The sequence below is a fragment of the Amblyomma americanum genome, chromosome 1, assembly GCF_052857255.1.
Source record: "Amblyomma americanum isolate KBUSLIRL-KWMA chromosome 1, ASM5285725v1, whole genome shotgun sequence".
NCBI lineage: Eukaryota > Metazoa > Arthropoda > Arachnida > Ixodida > Ixodidae > Amblyomma > Amblyomma americanum.
In genome coordinates this window covers 447,191,120-447,218,410 of record NC_135497.1, presented here as the reverse complement: position 1 = coordinate 447,218,410, position 27,291 = coordinate 447,191,120, and the positions used below count along the sequence as shown (strand labels likewise).

The 27,291-nt window shown below is 50.1% G+C and overlaps 1 protein-coding gene across 1 annotated transcript; it reads right to left on the bottom strand.

The window, feature by feature from the left end:
• Window positions 1-2,074: 2,074 nt before the first annotated feature.
• On the bottom strand, window positions 2,075-25,044 carry LOC144104272 (uncharacterized). The gene is made up of 2 exons (XM_077637172.1): window positions 24,877-25,044; window positions 2,075-4,654 (listed from the first exon to the last, which is right to left on the bottom strand). Exons 1-2 carry the CDS (start codon window positions 25,027-25,029, stop codon window positions 2,444-2,446), a joined length of 2,364 nt encoding a protein of 787 aa, XP_077493298.1. The 5' UTR covers window positions 25,030-25,044; the 3' UTR covers window positions 2,075-2,443.
• Between the last annotated feature and the right edge of the window lie 2,247 nt (window positions 25,045-27,291).

Sequence of the window (27,291 nt, the reverse complement as noted above, 5' to 3'; positions counted from 1 at the left end):
TTGCGCTCTAAATAGTTATTTCTGAGATGCACTAGAAGACGACAAAGAACTTGTTCCTTGTGGTTTTTGCAAAGGAAGGCGATCGCCCAAACGGCTGGGGTGGGGGCTTGTTAACATTGATTTCAACGAAACTGTTTCATCGTGCTAAAGTGCCGCATTAATTTATGCGACCAGATTGCGATACACTTGCAGTTGAAACCCTTGTTCCACAGTGTGCCCCTGTTACAGTGGCAAATATCTACTAAATTTATCAATTATACACTGTTCACGAAACTTATAGGTGGTGAGGCCTACTCGTGTATTGTCCCCTCGGATAAATCTCACCGGTGTCCTCAAGTATTATCGCTCTGGCCATCGCGGATCCGTGCACCAAAACTATTCTAAGCGACTCTAAGAGCGTCATTAAAAATTTCGCCAAAAACTAAGTGCGCTTCGCAATATGCGACTTCTGCGCAACCGAACTTACGATGACAAACATCAATCTGGTATGGGTTCCGGCTCACGCGGGTAACTCCAGGGAAACAAGGGGGTCGACCGTCTAGCCCGAGGTTTAATCCACCGGGGTACGGGAGACCTCTCGGGAACGGACGCCCCCGCCGAGCCGCCGGAGATTACAAACATTTATCGCGAGCTAAGATTCACGTATCTCACCCCGACGTGGACAGGGCGCAAGCCACGACACTGGAACGCCTACAAACAAAGGCCATTCTTAGCCCCTACCGGTTACGTTTAATCACGAACGACCCTGCATGCCCGCACCAAGGTGACGGCACGCACGCCACCCAAGACCATAGGAATGTGCTAGCAAGCTCCCTCCGGCAACTTCCAGCTCCCTCGGTGGAAGAATGGGACAAGCTCTTGGCCAGTTCAAGACAAACAACGAAGCCGGCCCTCACCACGCCAGCTCTAGAGGTCGCCCCGACGGGAGGCCATCCTTTCCATTTTGTGGCAATAAAGTTGTAACCGCCGCCACCACCTCGTCCTTGTCCCAACGTGCTTCCGCGCTGTTTTCCCGCAACGGTGAACTACCAGCATGTCCAAACCTATTCACTTCCGGGACAAGCCGTCCAACTTCCGGTGGCTTCACTCACGCTCGCCTCGTAAAGCGGTAGTGCTGCATCCAGCCGCCTGGTGGAGATCAGTGGTTTATGTCAGTTTCTAAATGTCACCTAGAGGGAAACCTGGCACAGTTAAAGAACGCTTCATACACCGCGAGAGTGCTAAGTAGGCTAGGTTCCATGCTTGGCGGGCTAGTGTGAATTGTACCTCGAAACTCTTATAGTTGCGCCGCGTTGCTCTCTTCTGTGCGCAGATGAAGGTATTTTAATACTGCGCTTTCCACTTCAATGTAAAGATTTAACGCAAGCGAAAATTTGGTATTAGGCTGGCATGAAAACTTCAGCATTTTTTTTCGAGGTTTACCTTCAGAAGATATTTTTTTCGAATGAATCCACATTTCATGTCCTACAATAGCCGAGGCAAGTAAAAAACGTAGTCTTCCCGGCATTCCTGCGCCTCTAGATGGTGGATGGAGTGCATCGTCGGCAGCTTTCCCATTTTGTTATATTAAGGAACTGGTTTACACTCTTTGCGTCCCAAGTAGTCTGTTCTCGGTGCGAGGTGAAGCAACAAAGCTGAACGATGGGCCAGTTGGGGGAACACCATTGGCAATTACTAAGCTGTCTAAAACGACGCAGCGAAATACAGCACCGTGCCTTCAGCAATTAGTTGGTTTCGCCTTTCCCTAATCAGGAAAAATGTCTCGAATGACTACCCGTTCCTAGATCGAGTTCAGGGAATAGAACTACCGTTCTGAAAGCGCCCCTACCCCCCTACACTGAGAAAAATAGCCGAGAAACCGGAAAATACACTACCATAACACCGCCATAGCGCTCCTTAACGTTGGAGAACCCTTTCTGCCCGTCATCACCTGTGCTCTGTGTAACAGGTCCCTCTCAAGGTTTGACGCTGTTGCGGCCTGCCCTTTGTTGGCAAGGGGAAAGTATGCGAAGGTAAATCGCGTGGGTACATGAGCCGCCGGTAGCGCCAAAAGGCCAAAGAAAATCAGACAACGCTAAGTCAGTAAAATTTATTCAAACTCCATCCTAGCGAAGCTGCCCCACTGCATGCTTGTAAAAAGCGTGCTAAAATCATGCCGTGTTTTCAAAAAAAGGCCAATCAAACACCAAATGATAGCACGAAATGGAAGACAAATGCGGATGTTTGTTGTTTGAACTTGCGCGCATTAATGGCCAAATAAGCGCCTTGTCACCTCAGTAGCGGCTAGCAACATGCAATGACGCGAAAAACTTGCAAGTAGAACACACACACACACACACACACACACTTCGGCGCGACTTCCGACCGACGGCGGAAGCGTAGCGGAAGCCGAGCAGACCAGTTCACTTCAGAGCAACGCGGACGAAAGACGCGCGAAGCAAGGTCACACTGCACTCGAGAGGTGCCCTTCGATCTGACGCCGACACTCGTGGTACAAATGTTGGAACTCGGCGCGCAAGTCACGCTCCTGGTCGTCATCAAATAGGGACTCGAACTCGAGGCTGAAGAGCTGCAGAGGGTCCCTCACGGTGTTGTAGATCTCCTGGAGTGTCGCGCACATCGGCCAGCTCGCCGGGCAATCGCTGAAGTAGGAGCCCCGGGAGTCGCAGGAGCGAAGCTTGTTGTACGCGTAGTACGCCTGCGCCGCCAGGCCTTTCCCCACGATGACGTCGAGCGTGTGGCGCAGGGCCGTCTCGTTGTTGCGCAGCGCCGACCGCATGCCAGAGTGCAGCGTCTGAGCCCGCACCTCTCGGCCGTCGCGGAAGCGGCGCACGGCCACGAGGCTGGTGCTGGTGGCCACGGCGTCCTCAAAGCGCGCGTCGAACTCGGGGTGCACGCATTCGCCTTCAAACCGGTGCACGTCCAGTTGCAGAAGGCTCTTGTTGCGCATCAGTGCCGTCCTGAACGCAACAGACACCATCCCGCCGAGGTACCAGCGTCCGAAGGCGAATGTGGTGATGCTCGTGGAGCCGGCGAGACCTTCCAGCAAAGCCAGCGAGGATTCCTGCGTCGTGTCGTAAAGTACGGCGACCTTTCGAAGCACGCTGCTCTCCTCGAAGAGAGTCGAAAGACAGTCGGCCCCTTCGACTGTGATCGCCCCCGACGCTTCGATGTACAGGGTGTTCAGAGACCTCTGGAACTCTGGGAGGAGACTCAGAAGTTGCCCGACATCCTCCGGCCAGGCGTCTTGTCCGCGCAGGTAAAACTTCCGCAGTGAAAAACGAGAAATGCGGGTGCTCAGATTATGGATCTCGTCGTCTGTCCAGACAAAGGTTGCACGGGTCATGAGATCTTTGATTTCCTCGCGTTTCAACACCAAGGCCCGCGCAGCTGGCGAGTCCTTTACGGCTCCGAAGCACATCTCCCGCACAGTATCGTTGGTGGCAAGGCCGTCTAGGAGCCGGAGAACGTCGGTGCAAGTCAAGTCGCTGTCGTGCAAATGCACCTCATTGAGAGTGCAGTTCTGGCGCAGAGAGTCGCTCAGCGCCTGGATGGCCCGGTCGCCGTGAAACGTGGTGCCCGATAGGTCGAGAACCTCGAGTCTACGGTTCTTGGCAACGATTTCGGCGAGTGCCTGACAAAAGTCGTCATAGCCGCGTTCACAGTCCACACGGACGCTGATTTTTAGGCAGCTCAGTACTCTGTTCGTTACAAGCGACGTTGCCAGAGCGGTGAAGGATTGAGCATCTGACACTGGGTGCCCTAATTCCAGCTCCTGGAGCCTGTGGTTGGCGGCGAGCTGGCCGAAAAACTCGGTCACGCCGCAGGCCAGCGTCAGCTTCAGCCTGCGCACGGTGGTGTGCAGCAGTATGGCGACGGCCTCGTCGTACACGCCCTGCTCTTCATCCACGGTCGCCTCGAATTCCAGCTCATCAAGCATCTTGAGAAAGGTGAGACCATTGAAGAGGTTCACGGCAGCTATCATGTCCACGACGACGTCGCGAAGGACGAGCACGGAGAGGCTCGGGTTCCTTGCGATCACGGCACAGAGGCTGTCACTCTGCGGCTCGTTGAGGCGCAGCGCAGACAGGTGCAGAGTGTGGAGCCGACTCGTACACTGCAGAGCGTCGAACACACGGCAGCGCCAGACACCCGCCGGCTCGGCATGGTCCGCCTGAACACCGGCACCAATATAGCCCCCATGGAAGCGAAGGAGCCTGTAGAAGAGGGCCACGTGGTGGGGAGCGATGACGCCAGCGTTAAGCGTCGCCGACGTGATGCAGCGGTGCTCGTACAGCAGCCAAAGGACGAGGCACGCGGAGGTCAGCGACTCCAGCGACTCAAGCTGAGCGCGCCCTGGCAGCCAGAGAGTCCGCAAGGACATGGTGCGGCCACCGGATGCCTCCAGCAGCTCGGGTCCGTAATGGACGAGGACGTCGTTCCACGAATCTCGATGATAATGCACCCAGCACGGGTCCCTGCCGCTTTCCGAGAAGGTGCACGGCCGAGACATCTCCACGCCCGCGGCTCGCAGCTCCACCTCCGCGGCTCGAACGCACTTCAGGACGGCATCCGCACTTGGGAAGAATGACGGCGCTTCCTGGTGCAGATGCTTGGCGAAACTCGAAAGCGTCCAGTGAGCATTCGGGGAAGGCTGCAATGCAAACGAGTAACATAAACACCACTGACTGACCATCCGCGTGGTTGAGACGTGGACAAACCGGGTTGACAGTCTGTCCAAGTGTCAGCCGTCCTCAAAAGCAAATGAAAAGCAAAAGTTGCACGCAGCATTTTCAAAGCTGCGATGAGTGCACAGGCAATGTTATGACGCTGGGGAACGTAGTGTCAGTATAAAATAGGCATGCGGGATAGCGCGCTTTTAAGTGCGCATGCGCCAAATGCTATTCGATATAGAACCTTAGCGTACACTATTTCCCGAGTTAATCGGGCGCGTGCTCTAAAACATCTTTGCCCCAAAATATCGACGCCCTTCAAAGCAGGGACCTAGCCTCAGACTGCCGTTTTCAGCACGTTCGCTGGCCATAAATGAAGAGCCGGGCTTTCGCTTCGTTTCATCTTGCCTATAAAAAAAACGTAGGAGTGATAAATTTGCTTTATTTTTTTATTTAGAGTGACGAGTGTGACTTCTAGCCCTAAAGAGAAACGTCGGTTTGTTGCAAAAACTCTTCCCGTTATAACAACCAAATGGCGCCACAAGGCCCAACTAATCAGTGCGTCTTCGTTTGCATACCCTTACCTAAACGTGCGAATGTGACAAACGGCGTAAAGCCCCGCAAAATGCTTGCGTTTAACATCCGTAAGCGTGCATACTTTTATGTTATGTAGTCAGCGTCGATTTGTACTCTCTTCTAACCATATCTGTGTATGCCGCGAGCAGACAACACGCAGACGACGAGGCGCGGAGGAACATGTTTAACGCCCTCTACTGACTGGCTGAGGAGGTCTGTGCCTTTGGTAGCGCTGCAGGTTAGTTATCGGCTGGAGTATACAGGCGGCACCTGCGGTGCCTAGACGCTGCTCGTTTACCCGCGCCGTTCGCTTCGCGATAAGTGGGCCTTTTCATTCCATTTGCAGCTAATAGCGTGGGTTACAACGATACAAGCATACGGATGGATGGATGGATGGATGGATGGATGGATGGATGGATGGATGGATGGATGGACCCTTTAAATCGGGCGGTGGCTCAAGCCACCTAGCCATGACTCGCATAATTTTACTCTTGTCTTGATTTTAGCCGCCAATCAGATAACCTTCTCTTGGTTACTGCTACCCGCTTGAAATGTACTTTCCCTTCACTGGATGGGTGGATAATGCTGAACCCTTTAAATCGGGCGGTGGCTCAAGCCACCTAGCCATGACTTGCATAATTTTACTCTTCTTGATTTTAGCCACCAATCAGACAACCTTCGCTTAGTTACTTCTACCCGCTTAAAATCTACTTTTCCTAAACTGTCCTTAAACCTCCATGGCTTGGATAAACCAGCCCCGCTGCTTTCCACTGTAGGGTGAAGCCCTTCCCAGAAAAGTATCAAGTGTTATGCCGCTTCCTCCCCCTCTCCGCACGCAACGCACAACGTGTTTATCTCGTGGTACCTGACTCTATATGTCTTAGTCCGCAAAACTCCAGTCCTGGCCTCAAACTACAAAGAGCTTCCCCTACAATTATCATAGATATTTTCTTTTTGGCAATTTCCTGCTTAAAGATACTGTATGTTTCCAGTGCCGATTTCGTCAGCATCCCTGTTTTCCACAGAGCTCTGTTTCTTTAACCTTTTTCTTAACCGATAATTGCTGATTTGCCCCCTACTGCTGTCCAGATATTTGCTTGCCAATTTTCTAGTTCGCTTCTTCCATTTCGTGTCAACATTCTTTATATACAGGTATCTGAAAACTTTACTAGCCCACTGCTTTCCCCTCATTTTTCTCAATCGCTCCTCAAATGCTATTTTTACTGCTAGCTTCTCTGCTCTCGAACGACGCCCATCCCATATCACCCTGTACCCCCTGATTAGGTGTATTGCCATATGCTCCCAAAGCTAGCTTCCCTACGCCGCGTTATTTCTAACCTGGCTTCATCATGTGGTCTCATGCACAGGACCGCATTCCCGAAAGTCAGACTAGGTACCATCACCCCTTTCCAGATCCTTCTTACCACTTCGTAACTATTGTAATTTCACAGTGCCCTGTTTTTCATGACAGCTCCATTCCTACTAGCTTTAGTCATTACATATATTTCATGCTCTGTCAGATACTCAGCACCGTTATTTATCCACACCTCAAGATACGTGTACTCATCCATCACTTCAAGCGTGAACTCCTGTATTCTATGCTCACCGCCCTCATTAAATATCATGACTGCAGATTTTTTTCTTGCTAAACTTGAAACCTAATCTATCGCCCTCCGTGCCACATGTCTATGAACTTCTGCAAATCTTGCTTTTTGTCAGCCATTAGCACTATACCATCAACGTATATTAGTCCCGGTAATGACTGTTTAATCCATCCGCCTTGCTTGAAAAAAAGAAGAGTTGAAGCCTAGTCCGCTCCCCTCTAGCTTGGTCTCCAACCCTTGCAGGTACAACATGAACAACAAAGGGAACAGATGACATCCTTGCCTAAGCCCCCGCTGCATCTGAATAGGCCCCGATACATTTTTTCCTATGTTATGATCACTCTGTTACCTTTATATAAATCTTTTAAAAGATTACTCCATCTTCCACATCCAATGTGCCAAGTATGGCCCACAAATACTGTTGAATAACGTTCTCGTAGGCTCCCCTAATATCCAGAAATGCTAGGCACGGGGGCCTCTGTTCATTTTCAGCAATCTCTATACACTGCACGAAATCGATGCCACGCTGCGGCGGAGCAGCGACGCAGGCTTGGAATGGTGTTCGCTCCGTTTAGTTCGTATATTCAATCCTTGCTAGGTTTGTCGAAAAATATGTCCTGGGGAGTGCTATCACGGGGGCGTATGCACCGCTTGCAGGAGCATGACGGCGGAGTTATCAGGCGTGCACCAAGTCTATATTTTTAAAATAATATCTATCGCCTATAATATCGCGCAGCACCCATGACTAACGGCAATAATGCTTTGAAGGAGGTTAGTTATCCATATTAACATGGACAACCAGCCAGCCCCCTTCAAAGCATTGCCAATGTTTATTGCTCGTGTAGTCTTGTATGTGTAGTCTTGTATGTGTAGTCTTGTATGTGTAGTCTTGTATGTGTAGTCTTGTATGTGTAGTCTTGTATGTGTAGTCTTGTATGTGTAGTCTTGTATGTGTAGTCTTGTATGTGTAGTCTTGTATGTGTAGTCTTGTATGTGTAGTCTTGTATGTGTAGTCTTGTATGTGTAGTCTTGTATGTGTAGTCTTGTATGTGTAGTCTTGTATGTGTAGTCTTGTATGTGTAGTCTTGTGTGTGTAGTCTTGTGTGTGTAGTCTTGTGTGTGTAGTCTTGTGTGTGTAGTCTTGTATGTGTAGTCTTGTATGTGTAGTCTTGTATGTGTAGTCTTGTATGTGTAGTCTTGTATGTGTAGTCTTGTATGTGTAGTCTTGTATGTGTAGTCTTGTATGTGTAGTCTTGTATGTGCAGTCTTGTATGTGTAGTCTTGTATGTGTAGTCTTGTATGTGTAGTCTTGTATGTGTAGTCTTGTATGTGTAGTCTTGTATGTGTAGTCTTGTATGTGTAGTCTTGTATGTGTAGTCTTGTATGTGTAGTCTTGTATGTGTAGTCTTGTATGTGTAGTCTTGTATGTGTAGTCTTGTATGTGTAGTCTTGTATGTGTAGTCTTGTATGTGTAGTCTTGTATGTGTAGTCTTGTATGTGTAGTCTTGTATGTGTAGTCTTGTATGTGTAGTTTTGTACCGAAGTTAGCGCACTCGTATACGACTAACGGGCACATTTCAAGCGAAAAAAGTGTGTGTGTGTCTGGACCTGCAGTCATTATTACGGCATGTATGCGTGTGTGGGGATATGGTCCTTTGTTTTCCACGGACCATGGGGGAGACCGATATGACTTCATTCCAATTCCATTTCAATCAGATTCTTTTTGTACTTTCGTTGCCCACATGGCCTGGCTCGCCCTGGAATCAGTCAGACGGAAGGCAAGGATATAATAGAATGAAAAGAAATGTGCCACAAAGGCTACACATACAGTTCATGTCTTCCATCCAGTGCGCACGAACAACAGAGTGCAGAGTGCGGTTGATTGCTCCGTGAAGACAGTACGCGGAAAAGGCTGGCCTCATTTTTCTGGCTTCCCACTTGTACACATAGAAATGTGCAGTTGTACTCACAATTACAATAGCACGCTGCTAATAAAATTTATGAGCGCGGAAAAAGCCGCAGCTTAAAACAACCGACACAGACTGGCAGGTTTTTGAAGCTTGCTTTCTGCGAAGCAGTACAAGGTGACTATCGCTGCGACTTGCTGAACAAACCTGCTGGTTTTGTCATTCCTTCTAGTAAAAGAGTTGTCATCGATGTCATGAATTTTAAATTCCGTCCAAGGCGCGCGTAGATCGCCTGCTGCTCTGATTTCACGCTGGCCGTTTCGAACTAGTGTGATTTCTTCCGTCTCCTTCGGAACGCTGGTGATAGGATTGAGCGGACGCAGCTTGCCTGCGCTCCGTGGATTTCTCGTCCTGTGCGCGCAAGATCCATTCGCAGTTCCACATTTTTGTCCGGATCAGACGTATAACGTCGAGGATTACTCGTGGATACGCTTTAATCCCAAGAATTGACTATCTTGGCATTATGCGGGACTTTAAAGCCCAAGCCAAAACGTGGGATCGCTAAGCCTCGCAAGCACTTCGGCACCGGGCCCGGCGTCCGTTGCCGCGTTCGGCCTGACCAGCGAGCAGCTACTCCGCTACGGCTTCGACGATGGATGTGGACCACACCCATGGCTACGACCCCGAGTCTGGAGGATTCGGAAGTGTTCCGAGCAGCAGCAAACAAGACGAGGGGACCCTTGATAATTCACAGCCAGAACCTGGATGGAAGACGATATACCTCAGGGCAGGACAGCATGCACAAGGGCACTGGGCACCGAAGACATACGATGACGACCCGAAGTCACCAGCAGCGGATCCCACGAGCCGCAAAAGGCCCCCGAGACTGCCTGACCTCGACAAGTATGAATTTAAAGTGATTATCAAGCCGAAAGACCGTTTGGACCTAAAAATGTGGGGTGGGAGTGTACACCCACTTAACGTCGCGTTCGAAAACGCGTTACGTGGCAAGACGCTACGCGCCAAGCCTTACATCAGAGTTATTGAAGAGCAAAACATCATCGCGGCAACTTCCCATGTCGAAGACGCGACAGTACTTGCGAAGATCAATCACATCAACCTAGACGGGAAAAAGTACCACCTCAATGCCTACGTGAGAACACCGCAAGACTCATGCAAAGGGGTGGTGCACGGGATTGACCCCAACGCATCAGACAGAGACCTAGAGAAAGACTTTTCCTCAGAAACCCACGAAATATTAGGCGTCCGAAGGCTCGGCAGATCCAACTCGGCGGTGATACTGTTCAGTGGATACAAAGTCCCTTTCTTTGTTACGTACGGGTGGATCGAGCGCAAATGTTTTCTTTATAGGAAAACTAGACCGTTTTGCGTACTGTGCGGCAGGGAAGGGCATAGACCGGACGTCTGCCCCAGCCCAGCTGAATCGAAATGTGACTCGTGCGGCAAGCTGAATCCCGGGGAAGCTCACGATTGCACCCCAACTTGTGCGGCATGCCAGGAGAATCACCACCCCTACTCAAAGGAATGCAAAGCAAAGTTTCTGGATCCCATCAATAAGCCTAGGAAACATCAACATTTCGATGATCAGGAAGAGAAACCGACAACCAGTGGCACCAGCAAGAGCTACGCGTCAGCTGTACGCACCAGCCGAAAAGAGCAGTTCGACAAGGAATCCAGAAGAGCGGCCTCCAATTCTACGTCCAGGTCCAGATCAAGATCTAAGTCTAGTCAACGTCGCAACTCATCAGGCCGATCCGGAACGGAAGAGTCAAGACATCATAAAGAGCAGGGGACCACCGGGTCGGTCTCCTTTGCACCTAAGGCGGATCCACCGGCACAGGAGACGCCACGCACCCGAGAACGCGGACCGTCTTCGGAGAAGCAAGAAGACTCAAGACACATCGTAAAGGTGGGCTATGCTGGGTTGCCTCCATCCCTCCCCGGAAACGCGATATGTAAGGAGTTTAACGACCTGAAAGCAGAAATTATTCAGCTAAAAAAACAGAACGAGGCGTTGCGAGCTGAACTTAAATTGGTCAGGCTGCAGTCACAAACAACTCACGACAAAACACCCGAAGCCCGGCCAAACTCAGTTTACGAGCGCGTCATTGCAGAGCTGAGGGCTGACAGAGAGGAGCAGGATAAAAAGTTCCTACAAGTTATTCAGATGGTCAAAAACGAGCTAGCAAACGAGTCCGCCAACACTAGGAAATACATAAACTCTGCCATTGCCACAGTCCGAGACGAATTCAAATCGAAACTCAACGAGTGCAACTTCAGAAATAGGAAATCCAAATATGCCGACAGGCACCCCCTTCCAGAAGAGGACGAATAAGGACCATGGCACATAGGGGACATGAAACAATTATTTGGCAATGGAATTGTTGGGGATTTAAAAAGAAAAAGCAAGCCTTCAATTTTTCATCGACACGTCGGAGGCGCCACCTGCTGCAATAGTACTTCAAGAAGCAAATACGGTCATCAGCATGAAGGGGTACAAAACTTTCCAAGACGAGCATAGTCTAGGAATACTTGTTCACAAGGAGTTTACCGCAACGCTGCAAGAACCGCTAGCCGAAAATATCGAACATGCTTACATTGAAATTCTTCCCAAACACAGGGGAAAACGCAGTTTGCACATACTGAACGTGTACAGTCACCCAGGGACTCATGCCGTCCGATAGCCACGCTATTTAATAATTTTATCAAGAGGGCAGGTAAGGACCCCCTCGTCATAGCCGGTGATTTCAATGCGCCCCATCAAGCATGGGGATATCACTTTAACAGCCCGAAAGGTAGGAGGATCCTTGAGATCGCTAACAGAGAAGGGCTCACAATCTTAACGGATCCTCTGCAACCCACCAGAGCGGGTAATAGCGTCAGAAGAGACACCTGTCCAGATCTCGCGCTTGTGAAAAACTGCCTGCAGTCCACCTGGTCTAACACTGGCGAGTCCCTGGGCAGTGATCACTTCATCTCCTGCACTGTTCAGGGAGTTAAATGTCGGAAACCATTTGGCAAGGTTAAGATTGTGAACTGGGACAAGTGGAGAGAGGAACTCGAAAGTCTCCCGGACGAAGGTATCACAGATATTGAGGCATGGACAGCGCTGCAGACGAAAACTGTCGCCCGGCATTCTGCGACACTGAACACCACGGAGGAAACTCCGGCAGTTGACCCGCACCTGTTACATCTGTGGGAAGCCAGGAGATCTCTGACAAGGAGGTGGAAAAGGCAAAAGTTAAATCGCAAGCTGAAGACCAAGATTGCAGAACTCGCCAAAGAAGCGGATGACTACGCACAAAACCTCGCTAACCAAAACTGGCTCAAGCTGTGTGATGAGCTCAACGGTAGAATGGGCACGGCTAAAGCATGGAGACTCCTCAGATCCCTTATCGAGCCGAACTCAAACCGGAAAGAGCAAACAGACACGCTCTGTAACGCCTTGCACACCTATAAAGGGGACAACGAAGCCCTCATTGCAGAACTTGCACGGAAATTCCTCGATCTGGGATCCTCGTACCCTCTCCCTGCGTACACCGGTGCACCCAATGAAGAGATGGACCAAGACGTAACGGTTGAGGAACTGAGGGCGGAGCTTGACGTCATGCGTAAGAACACCGCTCCTGGACCGGACCAGATAAACACCAAGATGCTCTTTAATATGGATGACATCTCTTTAAGAAAATTAGTGAAATACTTCAACACGCAGTGCTGGCACAAGGGCCAGATCCCCGACTCCTGGGAATTGGCTTTAGTGCGATTTATTCCCAAGCTCAATAAGCGATGCGATATTGATCATTTACGACCGATCTCCCTGACGTCGTGTCTGGGTAAACTGTTCGAGAGGGTCGTGAACGCCCGACTGAAACGACTCCTGAGGAAGGCTGATATCCTCCCTGACACGCTGTACGGGTTTAGAGAAAAGCTGTCTACACAGGATATTCTCCTCCGTATCAGAGAGGATATTCTGGACAAGCCCGGCAGATGTCATGTCAAGGCCATCCTTGCGCTCGATTTAAAAGGGGCATTTGACAATGTCAACCACCAGGGAATACTGGGAGAGCTTAACAGCATCAACTGTGGTGACCGCACATATAATTACGTGAGGGACTTTCTCTCCAATAGAAAAGCGTCAATAAGTATTGGTGATCGGACCTCCTCTCCGTTCAATCTAGGTTCCAAGGGCACCCCGCAGGGAGCGGTCTTGTCTCCGCTTCTCTTCAACCTGGCCATGCGTGGGCTACCAGAGAAGCTAGACCGCATCCAAGGCATTGAGCACGCTATATACGCCGACGACATTACGATCTGGTGTTGCAGCGGTAATGAAGGGGAAATTCAAGGCCGGCTTCAGGAAGCAGCGAATGTCGTGTGCCAGCATGCGGCGAAGCATTTGTTAACGTGCTCTCCCGAGAAATCAGAGTTACTCCTGATCGACCGTGGCAAGAGGCAGAATACGGGGCTTTTGCCGTCCACTCCCTCTGTCGCCATTACGGTCCAGGGTATGAGCATTCCGATCAAGAGATCAAGATCCTGGGAGCCATCATACCCAGCGGCAACACTAACACCACTACAATCAGACAGCTTCAAGCCTATTCCGAACAAGTCTAGATGTTATTATTCGAGAGGCAGTTAAGACGGCGCTGGGACTCCCTTTATGCACATCCACTAAGCGCTTACTACAGCTGGGGATCCATAACACCATCGACGAACTAATAGAGGCCCACCGTGTAAATCAAATTGTCAGGCTCTCAACATCTAAGCCTGGCAGGAAAATATTACAGAAGCTGAGAATCAGTCCACCCCGGGAAGTCGCTGACAAGATCGACATGCCCATGCAGATGAGATCACACATTACGACTCACCCCATACCAAAACGCATGGATGAGGAATACAACAGAGGACGGAGACTAGCCAGAGCCAGACACCTCTCTAAGCGCTGGGATGGAAACAAGGACACGATCTACGTCGATGCGGCTGGACCCGTTAACGGAGTCGCGGCAATTGCAGCAGTTTCACCCCGGGGGGATATCATTGCAAGCAGCCTTATCCAAGCGGTGGATACCACATCGGCTGAAGAAGCAGCTATCGCACTAGCGATATCAAAGAACAGCGAGGCAACGGTTATGTCCGACTCACAAGCAGCGGTACGCAATTACCTCAGAGGCCGCGTTGGCGCTCCGTGTTGGGAAATTTTGGAAAGGTCTAATCCTTCCAACATCCAGATCTTCTGGACGCCAGGGCACCTCTCAACGACAGGCAAAGAGGCGGCCAACACAGCTGCTCGAGCTCTCCTCCTCCGAGCATCTGGCACGCAGCCTCTCTGACATAGTTGACAACCCCTCACCCTTACTAAGCTACGCAGAAATTACGGAGTACTATAAGATCACAAGAAGGGAATATCCCCTTCCTCACAAAACCCTGAGTAAATATGAGGAGCACATACTCAGACGACTACAAACTAATACTCTGCCCAATCCTTACGTAATGAGTAAATGGTACCCAGAAACCTACAATTCGTCCTGCCACTTCTGTGGAGCAGTTGGCACACTCTTTCACGCGGTTTGGGAATGTCAAGAAAACCCAGACTTGGACAGCAATCCCGATCCGACTCATGAGCGCTGGGAGGCAACCCTTCATAGCCACAGCCCACTCGACCAGAAATTGCTGGTTGAGAGGGGCCGGATTATGACGACGACCAATGGGTTCTCGTACTGAACTTACCCAGTTTTTGTGCTCTGAATAAATGTTTTCCTCTTCCTCCTCCTCCTTCCTTGGAGACTTCCGAGAAAAGACTGGCTCGCACGAGGTTGCCGCCGTCGCGAACAAAGCGCGAGTTTATCGTGAAATTCGAAAACAAGCACGATTCTAGCGCCGAAATATTCGATTTATTGAGGCGCCTCAACTAGGTCATTGAATTCACTAATGAGTACACCAAGCGCATCAAGTGATATTTATTCAGGCTATTTACGCCTATGTCTACAGACAGAGGGGGCAACAGGGCATTTGTCTTAACTGAAAACTGCTAGTCAAAGGTGCAGCCAGACTACAAAAGTATGTTTTTCTCTTTTACAGCGAGTAGCAGATTTAGAGCTCTACTATATCAAATGGACTGCATGTGAGGTCTCCGATTTGGCTGCACTTTCTGCACTAATTCACAAAAGTGCCGTGCCAGTGCAGCGCCAGTTCTTGCGTTGCGAGTGTAGCCTGACACTAGTGCTGTCGGTGCAGTGGCCAAATCGAGTGCAAAAGTGCAGAAACTTTCGTCTACTGCGGCTATATGTGTTGGTGTTTGTCGCGTGTTTTCACATATGCGCGAGATTGTGCTAGCTCTATTGAACGCTAAGCATTCGCTCGAAGTGGCACATCTCGTGGAGCGGCTATGAAATTTGGTAATTCCGAAAGTGGTGAAGAATTTGACACTGTCCTTTCCGTTGTGTTGTGCAAAGTGGCGCAGGCCGGTCGACCGTCACTGATTTGACGGATATTTTGAAGAGGCAACCAACATTGAATTCGAGAGTTTATTCAGACTACCGCTCGAGACGATCTTTTCAGTTCATACGCGTGATTCGGGCTTCTCCGTTCTATCGAAAAGTGACTGCGGTTGTCCGCCAACAGTTGCCTGGTCTATATTTGAACTCAACTAGATCGCGTTCACTTTCGGCGGACGGTGACGTGACTCTCAGAGGCTAACTGGCAGGCGAAGATGTGGACTGACGGCGAGCTCAAGCCCAGTCGCTGTTGTAAGCGGTGGTACTGATGTCGCAGCGAGTCACAAACGTTGCGATCACCCACGTATTATAAAACATCTCACCATCTGCCTCTTATGGAAGCGCCCCATCGTGCTGCGTCTATAATAATTGCACACAAAAGAGATGGTGTAAGCAACGTGCGAGGCTGGACAGAAAGTCGCTTACGCGCGTACAAGAATAGACACGCACGCTCACACGCTCGCATGCACACTGTCAATATGCGCACTGTCATTTCAGCTGTTTGGCGGGTGCAAGGCGCAGATGCCGCATCTGACAGGGTACGCGGCTGTCTCAACCATGGTCTCGACACCGCTCACTAAAAGAAGCATGGCCGCGGAGCCGTCTGCTACGGAGCGCGCCAAGCACCTTGCACTACTTGCACGAGAAGAGAAAGTTGCTGGAAGGCTAGTGCAGCAGTGCAGAAGGACTCGTGCAGCACGAAGTCAAATCGAGTGCCGAATTGCAGGTGGCGCTAGCTGCACCGTCAGATCGAGTGGGAGAGTGCTGCACCTGCTGAACTGGTGCGGAACGTGCAGCCGAATCGAGATCTGTGCTCCGGCGCTCCTCGGAGCTGCCACGTGACCCCAGCAGCACCCAGGCACCGGCATGCAGCCAACTCGAACAGCCTCTTCACAACAGTTACACAGAGCTCCGCCGCAGCTGGCATCGCGACTCTGGACAGAAAAGAGTAAAAAGGCAGCATGCTGTCCTCTAGCGCATTCCATTTTGTAAAAGGGCGTGCGCAAGATTACAGCTTGCTCCCTTCTTACTCGCCTGTAGGCGCATTCGTGTTTAGATAGGATGCCTCGATGCCGGCGCGGCTATAGACCTCCTGCATGTTTGTAAACAAACTAGGTGGCGCTGCAGTCGCTAGCGAGCTCGTGGTAGGCAAAAGGTCGGGGAGTGGCGCTGCGGATAGGTGTTGAGCGCGGGTTTTCATGGCTTATAGGCGCGTTTCCAGTTTCTGCGAATCATAGCAATGGTCGATGCTTCCAACTTAGTAATTTGTTGAAGTACACGAGCTCACGTTGGCCACGTGCGGCCTATAAAGAGAAATAGTTTGCCACTGTATTGTATATATGGTTAGTAGTAAACATGTAGAAAGCGTTCCTGCCGTTTATGCGCTAGGCATTGAATAAAACAAGTTTTGACACTCTGCAGTAGCCGGAATGATTTTACTTCGGGACAATAGTGAGGGGAAGTGCTGGCCTTGTTTCTTCGGAGCAGACATGCGCTCATCGTCTGCTGACATACGTACGTGTCGCGCTGTGCGAAAAGTGGAGACAGCGTCGTGTCCCTGATCTCCTGTCTCGCTTAGCGCTGTTTTTAGCCGCATGACCACGCACCAGCCAGGGCGACTTGTCCTCTTGTTAAGCTGGTCGATTTGGTGAAAATCTGATTTCTAGAATTATTTTCTTTCCTAGCCCTCAAGTCGTTTCGTGATGAAAAATTACAGCAAAATAATGAGTACAAATTTATAAATTACGCTTTTTAGAAGTGTGGTCGTCCAAAATTGTGAGGAAATTTCTTTGATTTCAGTGCCGCATTTCTTTGACCAAAGCGAAAGCGAAGATGCCATAAACGAGGGAATAAACTTTAAGGTTCGTTTTGTGGCCTCACATTTTCTGCGACTGGATCACTCACCTTTGTAATTCGCATGAAAATCAAGTGATTCCATTCGTCGCAAACTATTCCTGAGACGTTGAGGAGCGTAATACATCTATCGATTTTTTCCCTACACGTGCAATACTGTGTTAGTTATTTCTTGTAAGAAACGCTTTCATGTAACTATGCATGCATAAGTACTGTCATATAGAAAAAACTAATCGCGTCATCGTACAGAACAGGGCTTTATGTACATGCTGGCATAAAAAAACTGCGCACTATCTACTCAATTATTTGAGTCCTTGGGGGGGACTTGACGACGGTGTTAATTATAATTACCCAGAACTGCACCATGTATAGCTATAAATAAAAGGAATTACTGAAACTAGCGTAGGAATTTCATATTTGCACCAAGTTTAGTTACATATCGCATGCATGAATAACGAAAACTTTTCATTGCCGCGTCCCCTCTCAATCTCGCCACGTGTCTGTTAGTAGCACGCCTGCGGCTGCTTCTTTCCAAACAAGCTTCGCGATCATGTATTACCTCATGAAACATGACACATGCATGATGCAATGAAAAAGCATATGGCGTTTAGCACACTTAAGGTACACTATTCTAAGCACACCAACGCGACCGCGCAAGATTGACACAACTTACCAGACTTCTTTCTACTCGAATGAAATAATTACGTCGTCTTATCAAGAAACAGTTTCAAGTAATTATTAAATGTCATAAAACGCGCCATTAAAACATGGTGTGCTATTATCAAAAAAAACGCATTCCTTGGGGGCGAGTGAACCTGTCGGCGCCCCGTGCACTCCGGCTCAAGGTGATAAGTACGTGTGCAGCTGCATATGTCTTTTTTTTCCTTGGGCAATTATCAGCCTACTATCCTGAAGTTCAGGTGATTGAACGCAGTAACTTGCATGCTATTAAGTGCATTGAGTGGCAGTGCCTATCGACTCCCAGACTTCGCGCTTTACTACCGTGGCCCATGCCTGTTAGGCAGTTTCCGAATGCGGCATTTATGCGCGAGAAACCTATCGAGGCTAATTTAATATTTTTTATGCTACTACGCGGATCCAGCAGTGACGCAGCTGGTCAGTACAGTACTCACGGATTGAAATAGGACATTCGGAGCGCAAGCCAAGAAGTGCCACGCAGGCATGTGGTAAACCACAGGCCGGCTCGTTGGCAACTGGAAGGAACAATTCTGCTTTGTAGATGTTCTCCCCCTCGCGCCATACCACAATGCACCACCTTGGTTCCATGAGCATCTACGGGCGGCGCTTCATGAAGCGACGGCCACGCGCTCCGAATGTCCTATTTCTATCCGTGAGTACTGTACATGCGGCTTCTGCAGTGCACAGGCTTGAAGCAGCCGCCGGCAGCTGCGGTAGGCACGGGCAAGCGGAACCTGTTTTGCCTACCATGCGAAAGTCGCTGCTAACGTCAGCGCCACCGCATCTTCGTGACGTCGCGGGGTGAAGGAGGTCCATAAAGTAGCTGCTACGATCCCATAGCCGCTCCTCCCAGTTAGAGCCGCAGGCTTCGGCGCAGCAGAGGTACACATCTGTGCAGGCTATGTAAGCGTATTGAGGAGGCCGTTCGGACGTTGGAAGGAGAATGGGCAGCTAGGGTTAAAGAAATCATGCGGTACCTGAAAGGGGAACGAGAGGAACGGATTAAGCTAGAAACTCAGGCCGCCGAGTCGCTTAACAGGGGGGGGGGGGGGGGGGGGGGGGGGGGGGGCTAAGGCAGACCTGTTGGAGCGAACTGTGGGGGAGCTGAATGAAGAGCGGGAAAAGCGGGCCCAGCTAGAAGAGCAGTTAAAAGCGCTCAAGTCGCGGCCGGCAGGTCACCCCGGTTCGGGGAAGTGTCACGTGGGGGACGAGGAAAGCGGGGAAAACCTAAAGGAGGCTCGTCGACCCTACAGCGCGGCAGCGCAGCAGGCTTTGAGTGGGAAAGATGGAAAGGTAACGGGCACAGTGAGGCGCGACAGTAGAGTACGGCGGCGGGAGAGACAGCTAACGCGATCCGGAGGGCAACAGTCGCAGTCAGGAGGCGAACGGTTAGAGCGCAGAAGGGTTCTGGTAGTCAGTAGACACTTTTAGTTGGACGTACGCAGTGAGCTTGCGTACGCAACGGCACTGCGGGTAACAAGTGCGCATGCGCAGAACGCAACGTATCTAGCCGGGCGTTGTGGACGTACGCCCGCTATAAAGCATAGCGTAGCGTACGCAACGTGGGACGCTACGTGCTGCGTTGACAAGATGGCGGCGCCCAGCTCGACCGCTTCGGAATAAATACATGTCGCCGTTGGATTGTCTTAAGGGCGGTTCACATGCAAGCGAACTGGCGAACAGCGGCGCGGCGCTGAGAAGCGGTTCGCGAGCTTTCGTTTCACATGCATCGCCGCTCCGTGTTTCCCACCGCTGCGAAAACCAATGTCGCTGGCAAAAGATATGCGCCTTCAACCGGTTTTGGTGGCCTGCAAACAATAAAAGCGTGCTCTATAAGCATTATTTTGTCATTTTCACAGTTTATTTAAATCAATATATATTAATTATTGCGTATTAAGCATTAAACAGCACTTTATAAAATTTTTTTCCTAAACAAAAGTTCGTACGTGCGGCGTACAAACTCGCGTGGCAACGCCGGACCGTCATTGGTTGAGATGCGGTGCTGCCGCGTCGCCACCGCGAAAATTTCCAACTTGCCCGAACCTCGGCGCTGGGGCTTCCTCCGCCGCGGGTGTATGCGCCGCGGCGGCGGAGTTCGCGAGCGGTTCGCTTGCATGTGAAAGAGGCTTGACGCAATAGCTCGCTCAAATGGCAGCGGTTCGCTTTTATTTCGCCTACTCTTGTCCCTTGTTTTTCAGATACTGAAGTGATTTTTGACCTTTTAAGCCTAAGTAACGTTGTGTACGTTTATCGCCACAGCAACTGCACTTGTCGACTAATTTTTTAGTGATGTGCCTGCACATGAATGCACACATAAAAGACCTAAATAGGTACACAGATTCGACAGGAAGCATGCTGCTGGATATGTGTGACAGGCATGATTTAGTTGTATGCAACAGCACCGAGAAGCGTGAAGGGCTCATAACATGGGAGGCAGGGAGTCTGCACTCGACGATAGATTATGCACTAATGTCACAGAGTATGTATGATAGATTAGGGGTAACGAGCATAGACGAACATGGTTCCAGAAGCCTAGGTAGTGACCACAGACGTGTCAAGTTGAGTTTCAAAAGAGAAACCAATGCAGGAGTGAAACGAGATGAACAATCAGAGCGGAATTTTTACTCAGAAAAGCAATTGGAAGCAGCAGCCAAACAAATTGAGAAAGTAATTTTTGAGGATAACGAAACAGACTGGACTTATACCAAATTAGCTCGATTGCTTGAGCTAGAGCTCGCTGAGGTACGAGTCAAGTCAATGGATGTCAAAAGAAAATAAAAAGGATAGAAAAGCAGCTCCAAAATTTTGGAAGCATCTAAATGCAATGAGTAATAAGACCAGGCTATAGCAAAGGGTTGTTACAGATCAGGGTATTCGACTAGAAGGGGGTGAAGCAATGAAACACAGGAACAAGGATGACAGAACAATTTAAAGAAATGTTGCACATAATTTCTCGAAGGAGGATAGACCGGTTACTGCAATTGCTTCACTTTAGCAAAGAGTGGGAAAGGGCAAATCTGGAAATGGGTGATGGGTCCTAGTCTGACTTTCGCCAATGCGTTCCTGTGCATGAGACCAGATGTTCAAGCGAGGTTAGAAATCAAACAACGCGGCGTGGGTAGGCTAGCTTTGGGAGCACATGGCAATACACCAAATCAGGAGGTACAGGGTGATATTGGATGGGCGCGTTCGAGAGCAGAGAAGCTAGCAGTAAGATAGCATTTGAGGAGCGATTGAGAAAAATCAGGGAAAAGCAGTGGGCTAGGAAAGTTTTCAGATCTCTGTACATCAGGAATGTTGACACTAAATGGAGAAAGCGAACTAGAAAAATGACAAGCAAATATCTGGACAGCAGTAAGGGGGCAAATCAGCAATTATCGGTTAAGAAAAAGGTTAAAGAAAAAGCTCTGTGTAAAACAGGGATGGTGACGAAATCAGCACTGGCAGCATACAGGATCTTTGCTGCCAAAGAAATTGCCAAAGAAAATATCTATGATAATTGGAGGCGAAGCTCTTTGTTGTTTGAGGCCAGTACTGGAGTTTTGCGGACTAAGACATATATAGTCAGATACCACGAGATAGACACGCTGTGGGTTGCGTGCGGAGAGGAGGAGGAAACGGCTGAACACTTGAACTTTTCTGTAAAGGGCTTCACCGTACAGTGGAAAGCTGCGGGGCTGATTTTTGCAAAGCATTGCGGTTTAAGGACAGTGAAGGGAAAGTAGATTTTAAGCGGGTAGAAGTAACCAAGCGAAGGATATCCGATTGGTGGCTAAAATCAAGGAAAGAGTAAAATTTCGCAAGTCATAGCTATGTGGCTTGAACCACCGCCCGATTAATAGGGTTCTGCCTTATCCATCCATCTATTAGATTAATACGTATGCCAGGCATCCGAGCGAAATGTAACAAAGTTTTAAAAAAGAACGAGTGTCCTAGGCGAGTGAAACCGAGTGAGTGCTGTGGGAAGCAGCGTGGAGTCTTCAGTATTTTTTTTGTGCACAGTTAAATAGTAAATACTAATTAGCTACTTTGTTCAATATTGCATTAAGAAAAAAGTGGCAATTCGGAGGTTTTACGCCGCGTTGAAGAATGGCAGTTTTGAATGGCTACAAAAAAGCAACGTAGATCTTTTTACCGCCCTAAAACGAAAGCTGGTGAAATACAAACTCATGTTACAGCCATGCTGCTACAGTGCTACCAAGACGCGCTGATAAAATCCGCTGTCCCCAACGCGGCTTAGCGTCTGGAGCGGCAGCAAAATATGCGCCAGCAGCCGCTCCTTCGTTAGCAGGCTTTCGTTTAAGGCCGATAAAATGTTCACGTAAATGATACTTCATAAACATTTCTGCCTGCTGTTAGCACGACGTGCTACTTTCGAATTAACTCTTTTCCCGAAGCCAATATTTAATAAGTTCTAATTAGGCTTTAATTAAGAAACCGTGCAGAACGAAAAACACTGCACACCAGGCCAGAGGACTACCAACAGCCGTCGGTTCGTTTAATTTGCCTACGACACCGCCGTCCTCTTCAATTCTGGCTACATTTAGCCGGGACACCTCTCAAATATGGGAGGAGCAACTGGTGGAGCATGTTACCGCCAGTGTTTCATGGCAGAAGAGGTTCCCACCGTGTGGGAACCCGTCCGTGGCCGCTGGGAAAGGCTCCCGTGACCGGCAGCGAATGCGTGAGCGGGGACAAGACCCCCAGCCGTGCGTAATTAGAGCGTCGAGAGCGAAAGTAGCAGGCTTCGCGGTGATACAGAGCACCGGCGTCAGCTGCTCTCATTAGTGTGAAGCCGCAAGCTTGGCCATGGAATTTTTCCTCAGAGCAAAGGCCAGCTCGTATTTTATTAAGATTTAGCATTACAGGTATTAAGGGAAAAATGTTAATGAGGTAGCGACGCGCCAAGCAAGGAAGAAGTTGCTGTTTGAGTTTGTCCGAACAAAGAACGGTCCCGGATTGTTGGCGAACGCGATGAGAATACGTGATCAGATATACGCCTGCCGCCACAGTGCCAGCCTTGTTTCGTCTGCCCAGTATGCAAGCGACGGAATGTGTACAGCTCCAGCGACACGTGACCAGCGATAACGGTGCCATCTGCGCAATTTGGCGAGTTGGCTACGAAGCGCGTGGATCTTCGAGAGAAGTCGCATCACTAAGGAAAAGTTGGGCTAACTGGTCCCCACAGCACGCGAACATGTAGGCGCAGTAAAAAAAAAAAAACATGCCAGGCACATGAAGACCGCTTCAAATCAGGGATCAAATCAGACCACGTGTTTAGGCCCGGACACAGTCGCCGTTCACCACCCCCCCCTTTTCAAAAAAAAAATCATTAGGCATGTGCTGGAAAGGAGTTTAAAAGTAGTGCAACCGGGTAAAAACCACCAAAAAAAAAAGGAAGCATGTTGCCAGGTGAGGCCATAGATTTTAGGTAACACAGTCGACAGTGAAGAGGACGGGTCTCCTGTGCGTTCGAGCACTGCAGTCGCTGCTGCTAGTGACCGCGTTCTTTTTACGTGGTGAATGATAACGCGGCGTTTAGGTGCTCTGCGCACCATGTCCCACGCATGAATGTTTTAGGGGCTTCGTACCGGGCTTTCACTTGAGATGCTCTGCAGATTTTAACAATAGGCTTTTTGAGTTAAGTGCGGTTTCTTCGGCATAGCGTTGCCAGCGGTGTAGCGCATCAGAATACAGCTAAGAAGTACTGAGTAGGCTGGCGAACTAATATTGAGTAGTTAAGATTTTAAGTATTACTGTTAGCCTATGTTTCTGAGGGGTGTAGCCCACCGACAGTAATAGCAATATCAATGCTCAGAATTTCGATTGCGCAGTTACCCTCTGCACTACGGCCCAACAAATTTTGGCTATTTCGACGGGGGACGCGCCCAGGGGGAATTACTTTGCCTTTAAGGTTCTCGAAGCGCATGTATTTTCGCGCGATGTAGCTAAAATATGTTGGGCTGCAGCGCTGAGGGTAACTACGTTTTCAAGATTCTGAAAACTGAAACGGATATTACTAACCGTGTGCGACATGCTTATAGCAATAAGTATGGAAACACAGTAACAGGTAAAAAGCTGACTGGAATATTAGCCAATTGCAATACCAGTTGGCGCGCCCGATGCGCTCCACCGCTCGCAATGCTATGTCGCAGAAAGCTTTCTAACTCAAAATGCTTATCTTTAAAAACTGTACATCTGAGGTTAAACATCCGGTATAGCCCTTGACGCCAATTCACCTGTTAGCGTCGCGGGGCTGTGTCTCTGGTGCGTTTTCACATTTTAAGTTAATCGTTCCAGGATTACTCTTGCGGCCTTAGACGATTACGAGGATCCTCGTTAAGGAGCTGCCCCCGAAGTTTTCATCCGCACTTACTTAGACACCACGCCAAAAAACTGCCGCTCATATGGAGTGTGGAAACCGAAAAGCACTTCGAAATTCGAAAAAACAAACACTACTGCACTCGAAGACTTCGGCGCTCCTTCACCATACGAGCCGCGTACGCACGACGTCGACGAGAGGAGCTATCTCGCATTTTCCACCACACGAACTGAACACATAAAACACACCGCCTGTGCAACTCACTTTATGCGCCCGTTCAAAGAACTCTCCGATGTGGGCAGCGCCCATGGGGACTCGTTTCTCGCTAACGTTATGCTGCGCTGAAGCAACGACCAGTGCCGCGCAAACGCCCAGAGGGCGGTGTTTCTTACTGGCGCTGCTCGAGCGCATTCGAGAAGCGAGGAAAACAACCGTCGCCTGTGGGAGGGGCATGAAACGGACGTCGTCATTAAGCCACCGAAGAGGACGTGAGCTCGCTATTACTCGACGGAACGGGAGTAGACCGGCGAAATAGAACGCCAGCGCGGAAAGACGCGGACGGAGAGGGCCGTGCTGTATCGCACCCCACACCGGCCCGCAGTTATCGGACACGGAGTTAGAACTGCGCCCGCGCTGCCTCAGCCTCACAACTCTTGTCCTGACCGCTCTTGGGTCGCCGGACATGGAAGACAATATGCATGCAAAAGTAATCTAAATGGCATCACTCACGGCCGGAGGGGGCCTGTCTGGCCGGGAGGCCGCCGGCAGCGCGGCGGGAGAGCCCTGATCATCTTGAACATCCGGCGCTCCGGGAGCCATGTCTGCACTGTATCGAATGCTGGCAGCACCGCTTGTTTCAGCTGCTCTTTTCTGTGACGCCATCTGCTATCGCTGATTCGGTGTCCGGATCATGCGCAGCTCCTTATCGCACGCTGACTGCGCGGAATAGATTCACATCTCAAGTTCCTTGGGACCCAATTGACACCGTCAAGACAAGAGAATTTTGATGGGGTAAAAAATACTGTTGCCCGGCGATTGCAAGAGTGCTGCTTCAGTTTCGTTGCCGCCCCCACTATCAGGGTGATGCGTATTTCGTTCTTTTCGAAATACGCCGCTTATTTGGTCTTCAATCGGTGGCTGGGCCCACGTGGGATCCCTGTGCCTTATCATGATGCAATATTCGACGAGATTCATCACGCACGGGCGTATGTGTGAGGGGAAGAGCGCAGCGCTGATGGCCTGCTTACTTTTTTGTCCGGGAGGACAAAAGGCAGAAAGTGATCGCGTGCGGTGAAGTCACTTGCCGACAGCACAACCCAAAGGCTTTCAAGCATGAAATGCTTCTAGCTCCCGCTCTCGCCAAACTCAGGTCAACATCGTCCGGGAGCCGCGGCGAACCGAAGGGAGCACATGAGCTTTCCGAAACTTCCCATCGGAATGGCACGCAGCTTGGCGCGCAGCGAGCGGAAGTGAAGTATGCGAGCCTTTGGAAGCACGGCAACCACCGTGAAGATCGGGTTACTTGCTGCAGCGCGTAGCACTCTGCGTGTTACAGCGATACCACACCACCTCTTGGCTCGCAAAATGCGACGCCTGCTGGGTGGAAGTGACTCTTACGTCAAGGTTACGTTTGTGTGCGCCCCATGCATCAAGCAGACGCGGGACGTCCGCAAAACAAAAACACTGAAGGCGGCGCAAAATGGGCGATACGAGGCGCCCGAGCAGCGGCCGCGGATGGCATGGTTGTGTTTGGCAGAGACGAGGCCTCGAAATATGGTTTAGTTTGAATGGAACACAGTAAGCTTGCAGGCCTCTGCCGTTTCGTGAGCGCGTGCGTCTCTGACTCCGGCGCTTCAACGAGGCCGCCCCGGTGGCTCAGTAATTATGGCGCTTGGCTGCTGACCCAAAAGACGCCGGTTCGATCCCGGTCGCGGCGACCGAATTTCGACGGAGGCGAAATTCTATAGACCCGCCGCGGTGGCTCAGTGCTTAGGACGCTCGGCTACTGATCCGGAGCGCACAGGTTCGAACCCGACCATGGCGGCAGAGTTCCGATGGAGGCGAAACACAAAGGCGCCCGTGTGCTGTGCAATGTCAGTGCACGTTAAAGATCCCCAAGTGGTCGAAATTATACCGAAGCCCTCCATTACGGCACCTCTTTCTTCCTTTCGTCTTTCACTCCCTTCTTTATCACTTCCCTTACGGCGCGGTTCAGGTGTCCGCCGATATATGAGACAGATACTGCGCCATTTCCTTTCCCCAAAAACCAATTTCATTTCATTCAAATTCTATAGAAGCCCGTGCACTGTGCGGTGCCAATGTACGCTAAATAGCCCTAGGTGGTCAAAATTTCTGGAGCCTTCCACTTAGCGTCCCTCATAGCCTGAGTCACTTTGAGACGTTAAGCTCTCATAAACCAAACCAAACCAAGCTTCAACGAAGTGGAAAGCAGAAGTGCTTTGTGTTGACGCGTCGCAATACCTGTATGAAGTATTTCAAGAATGCGGCTGGCACTATGTGTAACCCATCCTAGACAGTGCTGCACCGGTACTGGAAAGCAGTAGCTCATGCCTAAATCTACTATCGAAGACACGAGTGATTACATTTTTTTCCTGTGCCCCAAATCGTGCCCACAGCGGGAGTCATGCGCACCTGCTCCACTGTCAGAAGGAACGACAGTTTTTTAATCCAGACACACAAAAAAGTTGCACCCGATTTACCTGGTTAAGCTAAATGCGACTCAAGTGCTCTAACACGCGTGCCCTTGTTTAGCTCTGCTTATCTATTTACCGTTTTATAAGCTTAAAAATTCGAGTTGCGCCCCAATGTTCTTGCAGTCGTTCCTCGATTTTCCTCTTGGTAAAAGCCGCCCGAGCTGCTCGTTGCGATTCTAGCCGCCTTTCAGTAACTTCGGCGGTCTCTGAAGCCAATTGTACTCGCCTCTCTACTGCACGTTCCACTGCCGAATTCATGATTCGCATCTTCTTTCTCGCTCACCTGCTTCCGCATCCCGTTTAACAAGGTTATACATTATTCGACGCTCTGCTTCGGCTTGCCGCTTGACTATATCCACTGGAGATCGGTTGACCCACGTTGGCACTTCTTTTGAGTTGCTGTTCGGCTCGGCGTGCGCGTCGTTCGGCT